Source organism: Notothenia rossii (genome assembly GCF_949606895.1).
Source record: "Notothenia rossii genome assembly, chromosome: 10".
Lineage (NCBI taxonomy): Eukaryota > Metazoa > Chordata > Actinopteri > Perciformes > Nototheniidae > Notothenia > Notothenia rossii.
In genome coordinates this window covers 31399701-31421788 of record NC_136908.1, presented here as the reverse complement: position 1 = coordinate 31421788, position 22088 = coordinate 31399701, and the positions used below count along the sequence as shown (strand labels likewise).

The 22088-nt window shown below is 43.1% G+C and overlaps 2 protein-coding genes across 3 annotated transcripts; both read left to right on the top strand.

The window, feature by feature from the left end:
- Positions 1-1888: 1888 nt before the first annotated feature.
- Positions 1889-17018, top strand: LOC307021211 (phosphatidylinositol-3-phosphatase SAC1-A-like). The gene is made up of 8 exons (XM_079653110.1): positions 1889-2246; positions 2332-2470; positions 5166-5235; positions 5321-5393; positions 5491-5584; positions 6044-6136; positions 6219-6276; positions 13806-17018. The coding sequence occupies exons 1-8, from the start codon at positions 2185-2187 to the stop codon at positions 13940-13942; spliced, it is 726 nt and encodes a 241-aa protein (XP_079509236.1). The 5' UTR covers positions 1889-2184; the 3' UTR covers positions 13943-17018.
- A 923-nt stretch (positions 17019-17941) lies between these two features.
- Positions 17942-19758, top strand: LOC307022595 (tRNA selenocysteine 1-associated protein 1-like). Of its 2 annotated transcripts, none has more exons than XM_079655436.1 (5): positions 17942-18111; positions 19091-19188; positions 19265-19364; positions 19456-19505; positions 19602-19758. In XM_079655436.1, the coding sequence occupies exons 1-5, from the start codon at positions 18088-18090 to the stop codon at positions 19735-19737; spliced, it is 408 nt and encodes a 135-aa protein (XP_079511562.1). In that variant the 5' UTR covers positions 17942-18087; the 3' UTR covers positions 19738-19758. The 2 variants fall into 2 exon arrangements, with proteins under 2 accessions (XP_079511562.1, XP_079511561.1); XM_079655435.1 differs by having other exon boundaries at positions 17943-18111; positions 19250-19364.
- Positions 19759-22088: the final 2330 nt, after the last annotated feature.

The following is a 22088-nucleotide window of genomic DNA, read 5'->3' as shown; positions in this document are numbered from 1 at the left end:
ACAGACACAGACAGACACAGACAGACAGACACAGACAGACACAGACAGACACAGACAGACACAGACAGACAGACAGACAGACACAGACAGACACAGACAGACAGACACAGACAGACACAGACAGACAGACAGACAGACACAGACAGACAGACAGACACAGACAGACACAGACAGACACAGACAGACACAGACAGACAGACACAGACAGACACAGACAGACACAGACAGACACAGACAGACACAGACAGACAGACAGACAGACAGACACAGACAGACACAGACAGACAGACACAGACAGACACAGACAGACACAGACAGACACAGACACAGACAGACACAGACACAGACAGACACAGACAGACAGACACAGACAGACAGACAGACACAGACAGACACAGACAGACACAGACAGACACAGACAGACACAGACAGACAGACACAGACAGACACAGACAGACACAGACAGACACAGACACAGACAGACACAGACAGACAGACACAGACAGACAGACAGACACAGACAGACACAGACAGACACAGACACAGACAGACAGACACAGACAGACAGACAGACACAGACAGACACAGACAGACACAGACAGACACAGACAGACACAGACAGACACAGACAGACAGACAGACACAGACAGACACAGACAGACACAGACAGACAGACAGACACAGACAGACACAGACAGACACAGACAGACAGACACAGACAGACACAGACAGACACAGACAGACAGACAGACAGACACAGACAGACAGACACAGACAGACAGACACAGACAGACACAGACAGAGACAGACAGAGACAGACACAGACAGACAGACACAGACAGACACAGACAGACAGACACTCTTATCCTTCCTTCCTGTTTCACTTTCAATTAGATTGACTTATGTCCTTTCAACCACCTACTTCAATGATAATTCCCCCAGGACAGAAATCAGCTGAATGCAGAGAGCTGACTGAAAAGCAGTTCCTTTTGAAGAGGTTTAATCTTAAATGAAACAAAAAAGGCTGCTGCTTATATTGCGATCCAGGAGGGCTGCATACAAAGATCAACATAAACTTCCTCCATCGAATAAGTAACCACAAGAGCTTGGGGTCAAACAACTTTACCGCTTCCCATCGATCATCCGCTGTGTCCACATTGTCCCTGTCCATTAGACATGCATGTCATGCCTCATTGAAGCCACAGCACATATTCATTGACAGCAGAAAGACTTAAAGGTCACCTGTTGTGCAAAATCCACTTGTTCCTGTCTCTTCTACATCAACATGTGTCCCCTCTTCTTCATGTCATGGATTACATCCGATAGCTTCTATAATACAAAACAAAATGTCTGCCTGCTCTCCACAATGATCAATAACAGTGAACGGATGGTCAAAGTAAGGTGCAAATAAACGGAATTACACAAAGCCTGGTTAGTGTTGCCTGACTTTATAAAGTGTGTTTCTTTTTATAAATGTGTGGTTGCCTTCTAGTCACTTTTGTCAGCACTACTGATTGTAGGCAGGCATGACGAGACTCTTCAGTCAACCCATGTTCAGGGGTGGTGGGTTTAGTTTCCTGCATGCCTCGACGTAAGCGACGCCGCCTCTTAGCTCCAAAGCTCTTGCCCCTAGACCGACAATTTTTTGGAGCTGGAAGTGAACCGGATTGCGGAGCTAAGAGGCGGCGCCGCTGCGGTGTGAACAGGAAAAACCGGTACTTTTCAGGCTCCAGCTCCGAGCCGGAGCTGAAAACAGGTTGGTGTGAAAGGGGCATCAGAGGGGCGTGGGGAGGGGCTCCTTATTTTCATCTAAGTAAAAGACAGAGAATCAGCACTTTGGAAACAGGGCTGAAACAGAGGGGATTATGGGTAATGCTGCAATGATCTGTTTGGGGTTTCAGACAAACACTTCAGAGACATGTTTTGTATAGATCTGAGAGCTATAATATATGGATGAAAAACAGTATAATAGGGGACCTTTAATTAAATACATTATATCTAACACAGATGCAGTTCCCAAGCAGAGCTTGGGAACTGCATATATTTCATCCACCTCTGTAACATTGAAGCGCTGCCCGATAAAACAAAGTTTAGACATCCGTTGTGACCTGAGGACAGCACTTTGACCGTGTCTCCTCTGTCCTCAGCTATATAGCCTTCGACTTCCACAAGGAGTGCAGCGCCATGAGATGGGAGCGTCTGCAGATCTTAGTGGACCTTGTTGCTGAGACACAAGATGAATACAGGTAGGTTCAGCCGCTGCTCCGGCCTGATGTCTCCTCCCGTATAGTGTGTACCGGTAGTTATATTCCATGGTTTCTGTGTGTGCAGTTACTTCATGGTGACCTCGGAGGGGAAGACGGTCGCCCAGCAGAGAGGGGTGTTCCGCAGCAACTGCATGGACTGCCTGGACCGCACCAACGTGATCCAGAGCCTGCTGGCCCGCCGCTCCCTGCAGTCTCAGCTGCAGGTGGGTCTGACCCCACACATTCATTCACAATCCGAATCACAAATCCTTTATTTGTCCCACAGTTAGGGAAGTTTACGGCATTACAGCAGCAACGCTTCAGTGCAGAATAAAGTGGAACAAGTAGACTTCTTATTAAAAGGCAGACACATGTTAATAAGAATGAGAATGTACAGCATGGTAAAAAAATGAAGTACCAGTCAGAGTTCCCGATAGAATATTTTTTTGCCGGTCAACAAGTCTGTTAAAGTTTAAATCTTCCGGACACAAATAGTATAGTGTAGTGTAGTGTAGTGTAAAAGTGCCGGTCAAAGGTCTTCTAAGAAAAGTATAGCGCAGCATTATGCATTTGTTTACATGCCCACCGGAACCCAGAGGCATTACCAACAGATCAACGCACAATCAACCCATACAGGACATCTCTTTCTCCACATGAAGTATTAGACATTAGAATTGACTATTCTTGTCTGTCACATAGTCTTTTGTCTGTCACATAAGTGGCTCAAGTTGCGCAACCTATGTGGTATTGCGCTATACGGAAATTATTTTGACCGGACACTTTGACCGGAGAGATTTAGATTTGCCGTTCTTCAGCATATTTTACCGGTCATAGTCCGGTAATTACCGGCTAACGGGAACTCTGGTACCAGTAAAATGATGTATATAAAAAAAATTCACTAAAATAAGAGCAAATAATTAACTTTGTGATAACATGGCACAATATATTCAACTACATTTTCGTCTCAAACTGTCAGGGTTAGTAGGGTGACTTTAAAAGTGTAATCTGTTACAGTTACTAGTTACCTGTAAAACATTTAAGCAGTAGCCTAATCTGAGTATGCCAATATAATAGTAATTTAACCTGATTACTTTCCGTTACTTTGGGGTTACTTCAAAATCAAATCCAATGCAAATAAATAAAATAAAAATAAATATCAATAAGATGTTTCTTAGTGTAACATGTCAGACAACAGAACGATGTGACCTTAGAAAGAAGAAACCAAGATAGTTAGGATCAGAAATGATCTTATTGATATGAAAATCTGTCACTCAGTAGATTCAGACAGCAGCCTGTACACCAACACTGAAACCCATGAGCACATACTACAGGTTAAAAAAGCAGAGAAATAAAACCTGAACTGACAGAAAATAATGATGTTTTTACTTTAATAAACACAGTTAAGCTCACACACACTATTCTATGAACATATAGGGTCAGCTGCTGAATTAAAAACGGAACAAATGAAGCAAAGAAAGTGAAAACCATGAAGCAGATTCAGGCATTAGGCGTATATATTCACACTTAAAGTATTATCCTACAGAACAGAACAGCTCACAGAGAAGAGAGAACATCTGATCCTTTACATCAAAAACACTAGATGATCTTTTTAGGACACTGTAATCCTGCTAGTTATCAACTATTTTTAGAAATGTAACAGTAATCTGATTACATCTTTTTTATGTAACTGTAAGGGAACACTGCTACCTTTTTTGTATCCTGATTACGGTACATGTAATCCGTTACTCCCCATTTCATTTTCATTTAATCGTTTATTTGGCAGGGACAATGCACAGTGATGAACACTTAAAACATTCAAATGTGTCAAGCGTAACAGTGCCAGATTTAGCTTTGAGCTAATTTCCACCCGCAGTCCCTCACATAAAACATTTAAGAAGATTACATTTTACAAAAACAAAATACATTATATGCAAAAAGTGCAAAAGAGCAAGATTAGCATATACAAGTATTCACCACATGGAGGTACAATATAGCAGCAACGACATATAAAGTGCAAGAGAAGATGAAAGAGCTACATAAAGTGCAAGACGAGATACCCCTGTGTTAAAGTGCATTTAGTGGTGATTGCACGTCTGTTTGTTTCTCAACCATTATTTGAGTTGACCTTTTGAAGCTATTGAGAGTGGGACAATCCCGTATCTCAGTTGGGAGGCTATTCCAGAAAGAGCTGCCTTTTTAAAAGAGACTCCTCTGGTTTCTGACCTAGTGCAGCGTCCAGTGTGTTTTTTGTGGATGAATTGCCCTAGGGAGGGGGGGCAGTCCATGTAAACATTTATAAATAAAGCACATACTTTTAAAAGACTTAAAATGGTCAAAACTCAAGAAATTGTGTTTATCAAGGATGGTACAGTGGTGGTATGAATAAGGCTTTCTGTCAAAGACCTTGATAGGTCTCTTGAACAGCTGTTCTATGGGTTTCAGGTGTGTGGCACAAGCAAACGACCAGTTTGTCAAACAGTATTCAATGTGGGATAGAATCATACAGTGGAGGTATGACTTTGCAGCATTGACAGTTAAGAAAAGTCTGATTTCTTTAAAATGTTGCAAGCCTGCAGACAGTAGTCAAAATATGGTCATTATGTCAATCAAAGATATTGAGCAAAGGTATAGATGATGTGATGTGAAGCTATTCTTAAGGGTTATAAGAGTGAGTGACCTTTTTTTAAATTTATTTTTAATTTTTCTCTTCTGCAGGGTGCCTTAATTTTTATTTAGGAATATAGCATCGGCATATATAAGCCTATTCCGGTGTCTTTTTTTAGTCATATTCTACAGATTTCATATAAGTTTAAATTTGGGAGTACATGTAATATATTCCATATATACACTCGTGTAATTTTGGTGACAACATCCTGCTCACATCATATCGACCTGTGTGTGTTTTGTGTGTGTGTGCAGAGGATGGGCGTCCTGAATGTGGGTCAGCGGATTGAAGAGCAGGCTGAGTTTGAGAAGATCTACAAGAACGGTAATGTCTCGTGAGTGTGTGTTGTGTGATGATCTGAAGCCTGTGAGTGTGTGCTCACTGTTCTCTGTGTGTGCTCTCTAACCAGCATGGGCTGACAATGCCAATGCATGCGCTGTACAGTACGCAGGGACCGGAGCTCTGAAAACAGACTTCACCAGGTACAGTAACCCTGCAGCACACGGCTCATTAACATGTGCTGGCTCTGTGGAGGCTGGTGTCATGACTGTGCTCAATCAAACTTCATTTTTCCATCAGGACGGGGAAGAGGACCAGGCTGGGGCTGCTGATGGACGGCTGGAACTCCATGATCCGCTACTACAAGAACAACTTCTCTGATGGATTCAGACAGGTGTGATGAAAGCTCCATTGTTTAAATCATATTGTCCAGACATTTGTAGTAGACTGAACTAATTCAAACGGCCTCACACACACACACACACACACACACACACACACACACACACACACACACACACACACACACACACACACACACACACACACAGTCAGATTAGATACAATTAAAGATCCCAAAGTTAAAGATATAATAAAATATATTGTAAAACAATAAACAGTTAATATATACACAATTACACATTCACAGTAGAAAGATAAATAACTATAAAGTGTATATACCAACCTACTGCTAAAACAAAATATACTGTATAAACATAGGATACTAAATGCATATGTATCCAAGCTACAATTCATTTGTTGAACTTGATTGAAATGCAATGAGGTAGACCTTTCATATTCATCATTTCAAAGAAGCCAGTGTGTTGATCCCTCGTGATGTTTTTGCTTCCAGGACTCCATTGACCTCTTTCTGGGTAACTTTGCTGTGGATGAGTCTGATGGACCCACTCCTCTCCGTGTGCAGAAGGACTGGAAGTTCCTCACGGTCAGTATATCAGCTTTCCACTTTCTTCAGCAGTGAAAATGACTGTGGTTCTTATCCTAGTCTAATCCCTGCTCTCTTACAGCTGCCCATCGTCATGCTGGTGGCCTTCTCCATGTGCATCGTCTGTCTGCTCATGGCGGGTAAGTTCCTCTCACTCATATCATCTGAATCAATTCTACTATAGCTGCAGGCAGTTTGTGATTTATTGACCTAAACACTATTGGCTAGTTGATGATGCGTACATTGATATGAACTACATATCTTTATTTAGCTATTGAATTATAAAAACTATTAAATCGCACTAGAATATTATAATTTTTGACTTAAAGCCTTGTAAACATTTCATCTCCATGACCTAAATGAAATCTGAAAAGTGAAGAAAAAACCAGCAGAACTACAGGCCTGCTTTGGACATGAATTTTACTGATTTCAGTCAGTCACAGTAACAAATCCAACAAAGTGAAGTGCAAACTGTAAACATCAATTATTTTCTACATAAAACGACCTAGATCCATAGAGCATGGACACTAGTGTTTTCTTGAAGCTCTGGTCCAATTGGCTCCGTCACATCTGGTCTCAGCTTGTGAACTGAATGGAGAGGGATATAACTTGCTTACAGGCTCACTTTCTGTGGGCTTGGGTAGTACAGCAAGAATCAGTCTGTTCCTGGAGGTTGTGAACTTTTGACAGATGCACCAATGATGAGAGGCATCGTCAACTATATCCCATTGGCTGCTAGAGGTATACGTAACATGGTAGCAGATGAGTGAGAGGACGCTGGCGTTGCTTGTTCGCCGCTTCTCCGTCTGCGTTTGAACTTTTCTTGCCTTGTAAAAAGTGTTAGTTTTGACTGCTGGATCATATATAGCCTACTGTTCTGTCACAACTGTGATGATCGCATTGTTCAGTTTTTTCCTCTGGCTACTCACCATTTCTGTAGATCAGCTGTCTGGGGCTAGCTACCTTTCAGCTGTTAGCATCGACAGCCGCCGAATCCCGTTTTTCCCCTGGGTTTTTGGCTCGGACTTCCACCTCTCTCGCCACCTGGATTATCCCTAAACCGGATTGACTGTTGCCTTGAGGGCCGAACTGTCCGTGAGTTAGCTCCGATCATTGCACCGCGGAGTGCTGTTGCTCGAGGCTCGGTCGCTAGCCGGTTAGCTGCTGTGGATATGGTGCTTCAATACTCCGCTCTCCAACTTCGGAGTTTTTTCAGCTCTACTGCACTAGTCTGCCTGGATGCCATCAGATCATCAGGACTCTTGCAGCGCCCCCGCTACATACACAGATCATCCCGCTACAAATTTATTCACACAAATTCTAGTATTATCTGTGGTACAATCGGCTCTGCATTTCCGTGTTGCTTGTCGACGTCATCTAAACACACGTCACGTGCGCACCAGCTGTTTGAAGCCCCTGGCCTGCTCTGACAGTAGCACTCCTCCTGTCTCCTCTGCAGCCACCTTCATGCTGCTCAATACCCGCTCCCTCAACAATAAAGCACTACTCATCCATGACATCATCATTGATAGGAAACTTGATTTCTTATGTTTAACGGAGACATATGGCAGAACCAGCAGGATTTCTTCGCTCTCAACCAAGCTACTACCCCAGGCTACGTTTACCTCCATAAACCTCGCTCCACGGGCCGCGGTGGCGGGCTGGCTGTCATCCACCTAGCAGGCATCCGGGTCAGGGAGATTCCCTCTCCACATATCACATCATTTGAGTGTATTACATTCTCGCTCTCCGGATCACCTCTACTCCAGGTTGCCCTGATTTACCGCCCCCCCAAAACTTCCACCACCTTCATGTCCGAGCTGAGTGAGCTTCTGTCCTCTCTCTGCTCTAAATCACCTTCCACCTATCTGCTGGGAGATTTTAACATCCACGTCGACTCCACCAGCTGTAGCTTTGCCGCAGAATTTCTGTCACTTCTGGACTGCCTCAACATAACACAGCATGTTCAGGGCCCCACCCACTCCAAAAGTCACACGCTGGATCTAGTCTGTTCCACTGGTGCCCCCCCCTCTCACCTGTAGCGCCTAGACCTGGCAGTATCAGACCACCATGCCATCATCTTCACCATCCCCATCCCCCTGCCTAGGCAGCGCCCCAGGCACATAATCACCTTCAGAGACACCAAATCAGTGAGTGCATCAGCCCTATCAGACCTCCTCATAACCCACATGGCCCCGGCTCTCTCCGACACTTCGCCGGACGTGTTGGTGGCCCGCTACAACACTGCCCTCTCTCTCAGCCTGGACTCTCTGGCTCCCCTCAGATGCCGGACGGTGTCTTTTCTCCGCCCGGCACCATGGTTCACCTCTGATCTTCGCACAATGAAGCAAACTGGTCGTCGGCTGGAGCGGCTTTCCAGACGAACTGGCCTCACCGTCCATCGTATGGCCTTGGTGGACCATGTGAGGTCCTACAAAGAGGCTCTCTCCAAGACCAAGACCGCCTACTACTCCTCCCTCATCACCTCACAAAAAAATCACCCCAGATCCTTGTTCTCCACCATCAACCGACTGCTCCGCCCCCTCCCTGCCACGTACACTGCTGAAGCTCCTGACCTCTGCTCCAAATTCCTCAACTTTTTTCAGGCTAAGGTGATCTCCATTCATCAACAACTCCTGGTGCCTGCCCCCTCCCCATCTCTGCACTGGCCCCTGACACAGAAATGCACACTCCCAGCTCAACCCCTCAATCCCCAATGCTCTCTCTCCTCCTTCTCCCCAGTGGATGTTCCACTGGTCTCGAAGCTGGTGACCAATGCTAAGGCCTCCACCTGCTCCCTTGACCCCATGCCCACGGTGCTGGTCAAGGCCTGCCTTCCCACCCTCTGCCCCATCATAACAGATATCATCAACTCCTCTCTGTCATCTGGAATAGTTCCCTCCTGCTTCAAAACCGCCTCCATCACTCCCATCCTCAAGAAGCCTGGTCTTGACCCTGAGGAGCTGAACAACTACCGACCGATCTCCAACCTTCCTTTCCTTAGTAAAACCTTGGAAAGAGCAGTCGCCGCCCAGCTTCATCAACATCTGTCCAACCATGAGCTCTACGAACCCCTACAGTCAGCCTACAGAGCACATCACAGCACAGAGACCGCCCTCCTCAAGATCACTAATGACCTCCTTCTCGCTGCTGACTCCGGACAAATCAGTATTCTCATCCTCCTCGACCTCTCTGCGGCCTTTGACACCGTTTCTCATACAGTCCTCCTGAAATGCCTCTCCGACAACCTTGGCATCACTGGCACAGCTCTGTCATGGTTTCAGTCCTATCTCTCAACCAGGTCTCAGTTTGTCAGCATCAGCGGCTCATCCTCCCCCCCGGCCCCAGTCAACCATGGTGTCCCCCAAGGCTCCGTGCTTGGTCCCCTACTTTTCACCATTTACATGCTCCCCCTTGGCCAGATCATACGTCACTTCGGTCTCAATTTCCACTGCTACGCTGACACTCAGCTCTATCTCAGCACCTCACCATCTGCCCAGCTCCCTCTACAGTCTCTGGTCAATTGTCTCCATGCCATAAAAACCTGGATGACAGCAAATCTACTCAAACTCAACAGTAAGAAAACTGAGCTCATGGTTGTGGCCCCCAAGGCACTGCTCCGGAAGGTTGGGGATCTTATCCTCCACATTGACGGCTGTTCCATCTCCCCGTCTCCCGAAGTCCGTAACCTGGGTGTCATCCTTGACTCAACTCTCTTATTTCAGTCACATATCAAATCCGTCACCAAGTCTGCCTTCTATCACCTCAGGAACATCTCCCGTCTACGACCATCACTCTCCGATTCCGTGGCCGAGACCCTCATCCATGCATTCGTCTCCTCCCGGTTGGACTACTGCAACGGAGTCCTGTTCAGGGTTCCCAGTAAAGCCCTGGACAGGCTCCAGTATGTGCAGAACTCGGCTGCCAGGGCGCTCACTCACACCAAGCCCTGGCAGCACATCACCCCCACCCTCATCCACCTCCACTGGCTCCCAGTCAAGCACCGTATCACATATAAACTCCTTCTTCTGACCTACAAATGCCTCCATGCCCTCGCCCCCCAATACCTGTCTGACCTTCTCCGCCACCACACTCCATCCCGGAAGCTCCGATCGTCTGGAAAGGATCTCCTCTCTAACCTCCGCACCAGGTTGCGGACTTTCGGTGACAGAGCTTTCAGTGTAGCATCCCCCACCCTCTGGAACTCTCTCCCCCCTGAAATCCGCAGCGCCCCAACCTTGGACACTTTCAAAAAAGCCCTCAAAACGCACCTTTTCACCAAGGCTTTCCCCACTATATAGTTAGTTTGATAGGTTTATTTTTCCGCTACTTGCTTGCCCCCCCCCCCCTGACCTGTCTGCCTCTTTTCCCCTACTCCCCCCCCCCCTGCCCGACTTGTGAAGCGACCTTGGGTTTCGTGAAAGGCGCTATATAAATATTATGTATTATTATTATTATTATTATTATTATTATTATTATTAGAGGTTTACGTTTTTTTTTCTATAACCTTGAGTTTTGTCTAAGATCTCCCAAAAGTACTTTGCAGCACTTAGTGCCCAGCACTTAGTGCCCCCATGGAACTAAGTACAGATCGCGTTCAAGTTCCCTGAGGTAAGATTGAAATGAAGCCGCTGGCATCACTTCTTCTTCTTCTGCTTTGGGTTTACTGGCAGGCCGTTGTCACTACCCGATCTGCAGTGCGCATGTGCGAGATGGTCCGCCATATTGGACAACTCAGTACGGCAACCCAAGTGGGACACTTGACACAGTGGCTTTTGGCAAAGCTCAAAAAGAAAACTCAAGAGAGATGAGCTATTGTTATTACAACGTGACTTCAACAACTTTTTTTATTGGGATCTTTTATTTGGGGTTAAGTACATTATCAGAATAAATCAATTTCTGACTTATTCTGACAGACAGCTATCATACTGAATAAATATTTACTGTGAATACAGGACTGTCTCAGAAAATTAGAATATTGTGATAAAGTTCTTTATTTTCTGTAATGCAATTTAAAAAAACAAAAATGTCATACATTCTGGATTCATTACAAATCAACTGAAATATTGCAAGCCTTTTATTATTTTAATATTGCTGATTATGGCATACAGCTTAAGAAAACTCAAAAATCCTATCTCAAAAAATTAGAATAGTTCCTCAGACCAAGTAAAAAAAAAAGATTTATAACAGCAAAACACAATCAAACATTTGAAAATGTCCATTAATGCACTCAGTACTTGGTTGGGAATCCTTTTGCACGGATTACTGCATCAATGCGGCGTGGCATGGAGGCAATCAGCCTGTGGCATTGCTGAGGTGTTATGGATGCCCAGGATGCTTCAATAGCGGCCTTTAGCTCATTAGCATTGTTGGGTCTGGTGTCTTTCAGCTTCTTCTTCACAATACCCCACATATTCTCTATGGGGTTCAGGTCAGGGGAATTTGCAGGCCAATCGAGGACAGTAATGCCATGGTCAGTACACCAGTTACTGGTGGTTTTGGCACTGTGGGCAGGTGCCAGATCATGCTGGAAAATGAATTCCTCATCTCCATAGAGCTTTTCAGCAGACGGAAGCATGTAGTGCTCTAAAATCTCTTGGTACACAGCTGCATTTACTCTGGGCTTGATGAAACACAGTGGACCAACACCAGCAGCTGACATGGCTCCCCAAACCATCGCTGACTGTGGGAACTTCACACTGGATTTCAAGCAACTTGGATTTTGCTCCTCTCCAGCCTTTCTCCAGACTCTGGCGCCTTGACTTCCAAATGAAATACAAAACTTGCTTTCGTCTGAAAAGAGGACTTTGGACCACTGTGCAACTGTCCAGTGCTTCTTTTCCTTAGCCCAAGTCAGACGCCTCTTCCGTTGTCTTGAGTTCAGAAGTGGCTTGACCATGGGAATACGGCTATTGTAGCCCATTTCCCGGACACGTCTGTGAACAGTGACTTTTGATACCTGGACTCCAGCTTCAGTCCACTGTCTTTGAAGCTCCCCCAAATTCTGGAAGCGACTCTTCTTCACAATGCTGTTAAGGCTGCGGTCATCTCTCTTGGTTGTGCAGCGTTTCCTGCCACATTTCCCCCTTCCAACAGACTTTTTGTGGATGTGCTTTGAAACTGCACTCTGTGAACAGCTTGCTCTTTGAGAAATTTCTTTTTGTGTCTTACCCTCCTGATGGAGGGTGTCAATGACGGTCCTCTGGACAGCAGTCAGATCAGCAGTCTTCCCCATACTTGTGATTTAGTTTACTGAACCAAGCTGAGTGTTTTTCAAGGCTCAGGAAACCCTTGCAGGTGTTTCGAGTTAATTAGACGATTCAAGTGATTCGTTGAACACCCTACTAGTATACTTTTTCATGATATTCTAATATTTAGAGATAGGATATTTGAGTTTTCTTAAGCTGTATGCCATAATCAGCAATATTAAAATAATAAAAGGCTTGCAATATTTCAGTTGATTTGTAATGAATCCAGAATGTATGACATTTTTTTTTTTTTTTAATTGCATTACAGAAAATAAAGAACTTTATCACAATATTCTAATTTTCTGAGACAGTCCTGTATATGCAAAAATGTATGGATATAGCTGTCTGACAGAAGTTAAATCCATTTCTGACTTATTCTGACAATTTACTTAACCCCAAATAAAAGAACCCAATAAAAAGAGTTGTTGTAATAACAATAACTCATCTCTCTCGAGTTTTCTTTTTGTGTTTTGCCAAAAGCCACTGTGTCAAGTGTCCTATTAGAGTTGCCGTATGTAGTTGTCAAATATGGCGGACCATCTCGCACATGCGCACTGCAGATCGGGCAGGGCTGCAGATCGGGTTGTGACAGCCGCAAACCACTTCACAGCGTATACTGCCACCCGAAGTCCCCGGCCGTAAGTCCCCGGAGTTGGGGACTGGCTTCAGTAGAAGCTGCTGGGACTCGCAGCAGCTTCTACTGAAGCCTTCCGAGTAAATCGCCAGAATGCCGACACCTCCTTATCTCTACCGCTCCCATGTTTGTTTTTTTGTGTTGCCATAAGTTATTCTCTCTCCGTTGGTGCACGGGACTAATGCTAATGCTAATAATGCTAATGCCAGTAAATACAATGGCGGCTTCACAAAACGTTTCAGAGTTTTACGGGGCGTGGTTTGCAATTCGCCCAGCCAATTGAAATTGGTACTTTTTTCTCCCAAGGATGGTCCCACCTCTCTAGCAGGCAATACAAATGGGGGTAAAAGTTCTCTGAACTAAGTTCTCTTTTTGGTGTGAATGCAAAATTCCAGGCACTAACGGAACTAAACGGGAAAAGTACGGGTAAAAGTACTCCGGTGTGAACGCGCCTAAAGGTTAAGGCTGGAATCTGATGTTTCCTGATCAAAAAGATGACTTACAACTTAATGCCCTTGTGACTTTAAATAAGGGTTATTCAAGTGTTCACACTGTGAAGTCAATTTACCTCATTTACAGAAGTGCCTTTCTCAATGGCAAAGTCTACCGGAAAAAATATTTTTGGGCCCCATGACATCACGTGACGGACACGGAAGTTGCAATACCACAATTTGGTCTCTAGGAAAATGTGTTTTAACACCCGGCACACTTCCTGGGGTCTTCAACTAAAGATATTTCCCTGATTGTGTTTTTGGTAAGCAGACTAACTGAGTTATTTGTCTCCCAGGTGACACATGGACAGAGACCCTGGCCTACGTGATGTTCTGGGGGGCTGCCAGCGCCATCACAGCCACCATCATCCTGTTTAACGGCCAAGACTTTGTGGACTCTCCTAAACTGGTTCACAAGGAGAAGCTGGACTGACTGTGTGTGTGTGAGGAGTATCTGGGCTCAGCAAGTTCACATAGCTCTCAATGTCCACCGTCTCCTGATATGCTGCCTCCTTACTGCCCTCCAGACTTTCTCCTTCAGAACCTTTCTCTGCCATTTGTCTACAACATGTTTCCCTCCTGCAGTGGGACTGACACTCTCCTTCACTCAGCCCACATCTCTTACATTCCTCATACTGGATCGTTACGTTGGTTTTGTCTGCGCTAGGTTTACAGTTTTGTCTTTCGGTCCACTCCAAAACTAATTATTTTAACACTACTCACACATTTCTTATTTGTTTACGTCTCTTAGGTTTAAATCTGTACACATGTCATAAGTGTTTTCAATTCTGCATAAGGACACCCATTTGAGGTTAAAGGTGTTTTCAGTGATTCTAAATTCATGTCCAGTAAGGTGTTTGGAGCTATGCTGGAACTACATGGCGTCCGCAAACTCTACATACTAATGAATATGATGCAGGTTGTCAGATGATCCAGTTTTAATATTGATTAGTGCATCTTTAAAGATACTAAAAATGTCCCTCAATAATGATTTATGAATGTCAATTAACCCCAATCAGTCCCTCTCTGAGCACTTAAACATTATTGAAAAGTAGATGTTGTCTTTAACTGATGAGTCTATGCAGAATGCCTGTTAGAGTTTTGAATGTAACAAGCCTTACCAACTTGCATATGAAGTATAAATGTGCGACTAATACATGTGTTACTGGGGTGAACCAATGTCTTCCTGTCAAGCTAACATGGGACAGTATTTATTGTGATGTTGCACTTTGACATGTACTCCATGTGTGTTGTTGTTCCAGACCCCTGCATCTCAGCGCACTTTTTCTATTTGTTCTGGGATGGAAATAGGTCTGGTTGGTCCTTTTTCAGGTTTTTTTGTTACTGTGGAAGAAACATTTTTATACCTCTCTCTGCAAGATTAACAGACGACACCATGTGTTTATGGAAGCATAGAGCTACGTCAAAAGATTCACCAACCACCACCAGACATTCAGAAACTTTTAAATACAGTAGTTCTGCTGTTGGTATAGTGATGACCTATTTTTGTAGGCCGGACCGGAAGATAGCATCGCAAGAGCTACCTTGCATTTGATCTTGGAACATTGAAAAAATGTATATTTTTGGCAAACACACATTTATGATACATGTTTTTTTTAGCGGGATAATCTCCACATATTAACACCACTTTGTTTTTTAAGTGTTAATGCAATAACTGGCCATAAGAAAACTAGTCCTAGGCAATAAACTAAATGACAGTCACATGACTGCACTACATCACCTCTACGCTAAAGGTTGCTAATGTCCACTGGGATAGTGTTAAGTAGAGAAATGTAGACAGGGGTATTTACTGATGTATTTTATGTCATAGAACAAAACATGAAAATCTGTTCAGCTTGTGTTAACCACAGACCTTATTTGAGATAACAATTTGAGATTACCAAAAATGCATAACAAAAAACGTTCTTAGAGACAACGGAAGTGCTAAAATGTTGACACATTTCCGAGTTTTAGGATTCATCCTGTACCACACCAGACCTGTTTGAGTCTCGTAACAAATGGCCGATGCTAGCAGTCAGTCAAAGATCTGGAACCAGGTTCAGTTGTTTCTAGAAACAAATGAGACTGCAGCAGTTTTTAGTGGAATATGTTTAGCTGTTTATCTCCTTGGGTTGATCTATGGCTCCATGCATTGCTGTGTAACATCAAATTCTTCACATTGTGGCTTTATTCTACTGTTATCTCCAGATATCAGATGTAATGTTGTTATCAAGACTTAAATCTTTAAATATGTAGAGCTCAAATAAATTAAATTGGTATCTCAGACTTTAGGCATATAAGCATCAACATGGCTCTCCAATTGTTTGTTAATGTTTTCATTATTCAGTTTCCCAAATCCTGCCTTACATACCTGCCCATCAGTGGAAAGACATTTGAATTGACATTTAAAAACACAATTTGGCTTCTGGTGTTACTATAAATCCCTTTACCAACCAAATGTTGGTCACATATGCAAGTGGCTAGCAGATTAGCATCACTCACCAGGCAAAAGACAATTTGAAAATGTCTCAAGCCAGTGGACAAAAAGTACATTTTGCTTTCGGGTTGACTGTGTAGTTAGAGAATTGATCACCATGCCTGTGTAGTCTCTGTATGATTTCACATGGAAGCTGTGTCGTGTTAGTTTTTGATGATGTGTTTAGGGTCCCTCCAAACATGTATCCGATCATACCAACGCTTGGTACACGCCACACGGTGATATTCAGTCTATAGTCAAATGTTTAATTTACTCATCATGCTAGCTTTTAAAGAGGTCATCTAATCTTGATCAGAAATCTGTGTAACGTGTGCAGTGTGGGTGAAACTGTCCTGGACATATCAATTCCTGTACATTTAAAATGTATTTACAGATGTGATGCGGCATCATTTGTGAGTGGTTTTATCTTGACATATAAAGTGTGTTTGGACATTGTATCATTATATGAATTAAAAGATGAATTAGTGTCAATCACACTGTTCAACGTTTGAAGGTTCAACATGCTATTGATTTGTTTTTTTGGCTGTGAGTTTTGTTTATGATGTAAACAATATAATGGGGCCAATGACATACAACCTGCTTCATGAAAGTGTTTTATGAGATGACAACATTACTACAACACATTGTATTCATTTGGAACCAGGGAACTAATGTCACTTTCAGCTGTTTTCTGGGATTATTTTTTAGCAATGTTTCAGGAGTTAGTTCTTCATGTAAGGAAATAATGAAATAAAAATATTCAGTCTAAACTGAGCCATTTAAATATCTGTTGGGTTTAAGGTATATGTCACACAGATATATTTGTACAGTTTGCAAACCGTGTTGCAGTACAGCTGGTGTTGGTGTTTATGTCTGAAGGATGCCCATTACTGTCATATATTAGGAACATTGGGATGGTATAATTTTAAAGCCCTCAGAGTCACTGATTGACTTCCAAAGCACGCTTCATCCCGTGGTTTCTGTAACTGTCAATAAACTCCAGTGAAAAGACATTACCTTAATGTCACCTTTACTTGTATTTGATGCTCAATTGTATTGTGTAATACTGAAAAGTGTATAAATCTTTGTGCATGAGTGTTTTCCATTTGGCTTCTGATATAACATGAAGGATTCAGTATTTCCAAATCAGTATATATATATATTTTGTGTGAACATTTACAAAAAATGTAGTTGCATGCAAAATGAAAAGAGACCGGTGCACACACAAGGCAACAATTCATTAGTCTTTAGACAGGTTTCAAATATTTGCATAATGCTGTACAAAATATATTGTCAAGGTACCATAATATCTCAGGAGTACAAGAGTGTATAAATAAAGAGGGTAGAGTTTATAGTTCTGTGCTACTTCATAAATGAGTAGATGAACAGGAGCAGGAAATATCCATATGGTTATATTCTGAAACATTCTGCACCACTGGTGCTTTCTTTCTTTCTTTTTAGCATTGAAAAATAAAGAATAATCACGAACTAAAATACAGACAAATGTAACCTTGTAATCATTTTGGGAATAAAAATGAATATTGTGTTACAGACAAACCAAGTGAAGATGAAAAGGCATTTTTCATCAAAGATATCAGTTTTAAGTGTTTCAGTTTCCATTATTTTAATAGCATTTTTACTAAGACATTTTTTTAAAGGTTTATATTAAGTGGATCCTTCACATTGTAAAAACAATGTGCAGGGTTGAAAGTAATTAAGAACATTTACCCAAGTAGGCCTACTGTACTTTTACTTGTGTCAAGTACATTTGACAGCTAATATCTGATTACTTTTACTCAAGTAGGATTTGAAATGCTACTTGTAACAAGTGTTCCTCCATTCATTGTTGTATTAGTACTTTTAGAAATGGTGTACCTTTGTTTAACTGCTTTCTTTCTCAGACCAGTAAACAGTACACACAGCGCTAACTGTTGACGCAAAAACGTAACCAGGACGTTGGTGTGACGTCAGCACGTACTGTTGTTGTACTTCCTGCTTTACTTCTCTGCTGCGTAATTTAGCATGTGCAGCCCTGACTTCTGCTGCTTTATTTAAAACTCTCAGTAATTTCACATTATAATATTAACATCTTCGGCAGCAGGATGAGCACGTTATGGATGGGGAACGTGAGTACTTTACAACTTTATACTACGGTTAATAATTTAATGTGACCACCGTGTTAGCTAAATTACGTACGCTGTATGGATGTGATACAAAACTCCTTCAAGAAAACCAGCAGATAATTTCGCTTGTTTGTGGATTATCCCCTTGTATGAGGAGCTGGGCTAACGTTAGGGTTTAGAGTTGGGTAACCGCTCACACTATTTTAATGCAACACGTAGCTCTCAGCAGAAAGGCCCACCGGGACTAATGTCATGTTAATGGTGTCTGCTATCAGCTACATGAGGGGGGGTGGACTTGTTATTGTGTTTCAAAAATAAGCTTTCCTAAAGTGTCCATTTAGGCCAGATTAGACCAGGTTTACATGAATTTGTATATTAGTCAAACCTGGACTAGGTTACCAGAGACACTGTTTTAAACCCTCAGTCTGATATTGTGTGGATGGAGAAAAATCTATGAAAATGTATTTCTTTTTTAAACTCTAATTTATGAATCAAAGCAATTCATTCACTTTTCCATGGCACTGTCCTGCAAATATCTCAGAATAAAAGCTTTGTATTATCAAATGAAGGGAATTTATGGTGTACATTTTTACTTTTTTTAATGTCTGACATATTTTACAGATATAGACAGTTAAACTGTAACAATGTTGCCGCTTTGATGTCAGTATTACAATTGCAATTATTATTATGAACAATTTTACAGTCACGATAATGGAGCAAATTATAGCCATTATAATTCTCATTATCAGGAAAACACAAAAAAAAAATTATGGTTTGTTTAAAAAAAAAAAAAAAATGCATAGAATCTGTGCCTGCTTTCAAGTCTGTAGAATACATGTATATGATTTAATCTCTGCAGCTCCACAATACTTTTTTTAACAAATGTATTTAAACCAATAACCATGGCCACGACATGTTTCACCAGTTTAAGTGACCTTAATGGATCTCCTAACTTCTTTAATGTTTCCCTGCGGCTGTGTAGCTGGAGACCTACATGGATGAGAAGTTCATCACCAGATCTTTCTCCACCATGGGGGAGCAGGTGGTGAACGTGCGCATCATACGCAACAAGATGACTGGGTAAGAACTACATCTGTAGCAGTTGTCAGTTTTGGACGCGTTCTACTCTGACGTTAAACAGTGTGTCTTCACCCAGGGGGGCTCTGGGGTACTGCTTTGTGGAGATGACGGATGAGGCCACGGCTGAGAGGTGTCTCCGCAAAATCAACGGGAAAGCCTTACCGGGAGCCAATCCGGTATGTAGAGTGATCACTCAGTAGCGATGCTTAGGCTCCTGAATAATGGCATTGTAGACTTGAATATTTCCTTAATATTTCTCTCTCACAGCCCACCAGATTCAAGCTAAACCGAGCCACCTTTGGGAAACAGGAGAGTGGGTGAGTTATAAAGCAGGAAATCAAAGATGACCTTTTTTCAAAATTTTTCCATCTTTCGTTGACAAAAACCTGACTCTGTTGTCCCTCGTGTTGCAGTCAGATGTATTCTCTGTTTGTTGGAGATTTGACTCCCGAAGTGGATGACGGGATGCTCTATGAGTACTTTTACAACCGCTACCCTTCCTGTCGGGGTGGAAAAGTGGTGCTGGACAGCATGGGCAACTCCAAGTGAGTAATAACATGTCCCCACGCTATATATGGAGAAGGTATGTGTTTGTCCCAGGCTTGAAACTTCTTCCAATGGAGTAAACTAGTTCTATAAAAAAGTCAACATTTCAAACACTCAAGATTGCTTCTACAAGCTAATGATAACTTGATCTGTCCTTCCAATTGAGGTAACGTGCATCTTGGGCTGTCATTATTTAAAGTGGACTAGGGGTGCAACAACTACCGTACTTTTCGGACTATAAGGCGCACCTGAATATAAGCCGCACCTGAATATAAGCCGCAGCAGCTAAATTGAATGATGTGTCCATATATAAGCCGCACTGGACTATAAGCCGCAGGTGTTTTAATGTTTAATTACCATATGTAAGGGTTCGTGCACAGAGGGGATTGTCGGCAAAGAGATGGCTGTTTGAGGAAGCTCCCATTTATTAACATTTCAACAAGTTGCATATAGCCTACAGTAGTACCATAACAAAAAACAAAGCTTACAGCGCTTGACGAGGCAATATCAATGGCTAAATTAAATGTGTTTTTTTAAAAGTGCAAAATAAAGTGCCTGTAACACGACAGTAAGCGCGTAAGCCTAAAGTTGCAGTAACACGGCTGCTTAAAATATACGGTAATCAGCCTACCAGAAAAGTCATTAATCCTCGTCTTCATCTTTTAGGCTAAGGTGCAGTACACGGCTGTAACCAGAAAAGTCAATTCATTAATCCTCATATTCGTCTTCTTCCTGCGTACTAAAACCACAAAAGTCCTCATCTTCAGTGTCGGAAACGAACAGGCTCAGGGTGGCTTCGTCAGCCACTCTCCTCTCTCCTTCGTTGTCGCTCTCAAAACCAACAAACTCCTCTTCGTCACTGTCGGAATCGAACAGCCTCTGAAGGGCCTCAGCTGTGGCGGCGTCCTCCTCTTCATCACGCAGCAGTGCAGCCTTTCGGAACCCGTTGGTGATCGTGGATGTTTTGACACTCCTCCACGCTGTCAGGATCCACTCGCAAACTTGAGCGAAAGTTGCTTTTCGCATGCGACCAGTTTTGGTGAATGATTTATCGCCGCTAGTCATCCACGCCTCCCACTGAACGCGTAGTGCCACTTTGAACGCACGATTGACACTGATGTCGAGTGGCTGCAGATGCTTCGTTGTGCCCCCAGGAATCACAGCTGGAATTGAGTTTGTGCTCTTGATGGCTGCTTTCACAGAATCTGTTATATGGGCCCTCATGCTGTCCAAAACGAGCAACGCTTTTTTTTGGTGAAAGAATCCTCCAGGGCGCTTGACGTAGCACTCATTCAGCCACTCCTTCATTACGCTTTCCATCATCCAGCCTTTCTTGTTGACTTTAAAGGAGATGCCGTTCGGGATCTTTTCTTTTGGCATTGTAATCCGCTTAAAAATCACCATTGGCGGAAGCTTTAATCCAGATGCAGTGCAAGTGAAATTCGTTCTCTCGTGGCCAGTGGTTCTCAACGTGATGGACGATTCACCTTTCTTGTTAACAGTCCTAGTGAGAGGCAGGTCAAACGTCAAAGGCACTTCATCCATATTTATGATCTGGTCCGGTCCGATGGAATATTCCTCTATCTTTCTTTGTATGAATTCGCCGAAGTTTGTTATTTTTTTCCTGGTAGTCGGGAGGGAGTTGCTGACACACAGTCGTCCGCGCCCTGATGGACAGTCCCTTTCGTCTCATAAATCTGAAACACCAGGATGGTCCACCTCTAAAATTTTCAATTTTCATTTCGGTGGCGACTGTTTTGGCCTTCAGTCGAATCTGCACGGTGGAAACACCTCGGCCGTCTGCTCTCTGTGTGTTCACCCAATCTTCAAGAAAGTCTTCAAGTTCGGGCCATCTGCTTTTATTACCTCTGAAAGCTTTTTTTGACTTTTTGCATTGAGACAGTTCTTCCCGCTGGTGTCTCCAACGTCTCACCATTGACTCATTGATGCCAAGGCTACGTGCAGCAGCTCTATTTCCTTCTTTTACTGCCAGATTGACTGCCTTTAACTTAAAAACTGCATCATATGCATTTCTACGTTTGTTTTCCATAATGAGGGTTTGTGCATGAAAACTTCCTTTGCACAAACTGTCTTGCTCTCGTTCTGTCTCTCGTACCACTCTCGGTTCCACTTTTACTTTTTCGCGCTACCTGTCTCACTCTTTTCCGGCCTCCAGCTTTTCCTGCTGGAGCCCGCCGCTTAAAGGTGGGGGGAGCGGACCGGCCATAGAGCCCATAGAGTTAAAGGTAGTGGACTGTAACCTGTAAAATCCATAGATTTAGGAGGTCCCCTAGTGGCCGTTAGCTGTAAAAATCCATAGATTAGCCGCACCGTTATATAAGCCGGAGGCTCGA

Coding starts and splice junctions, on each gene's coding strand:
- LOC307021211 (XM_079653110.1), top strand. CDS start 2,185: ATGAGATGGGAGCGTCTGCAGATCTTAGTGGACCTTGTTGCTGAGACA. Junction 2,247..2,331: donor GAGACACAAGATGAATACAG/GTAGGTTCAGCC, acceptor CTGTGTGTGCAG/TTACTTCATGGTGACCTCGG. Junction 2,471..5,165: donor CCCTGCAGTCTCAGCTGCAG/GTGGGTCTGACC, acceptor GTGTGTGTGCAG/AGGATGGGCGTCCTGAATGT.
- LOC307022595 (XM_079655435.1), top strand. CDS start 18,088: ATGAGCACGTTATGGATGGGGAAC. Junction 18,112..19,090: donor GCACGTTATGGATGGGGAAC/GTGAGTACTTTA, acceptor GCGGCTGTGTAG/CTGGAGACCTACATGGATGA. Junction 19,189..19,249: donor ATACGCAACAAGATGACTGG/GTAAGAACTACA, acceptor GACGTTAAACAG/TGTGTCTTCACCCAGGGGGG.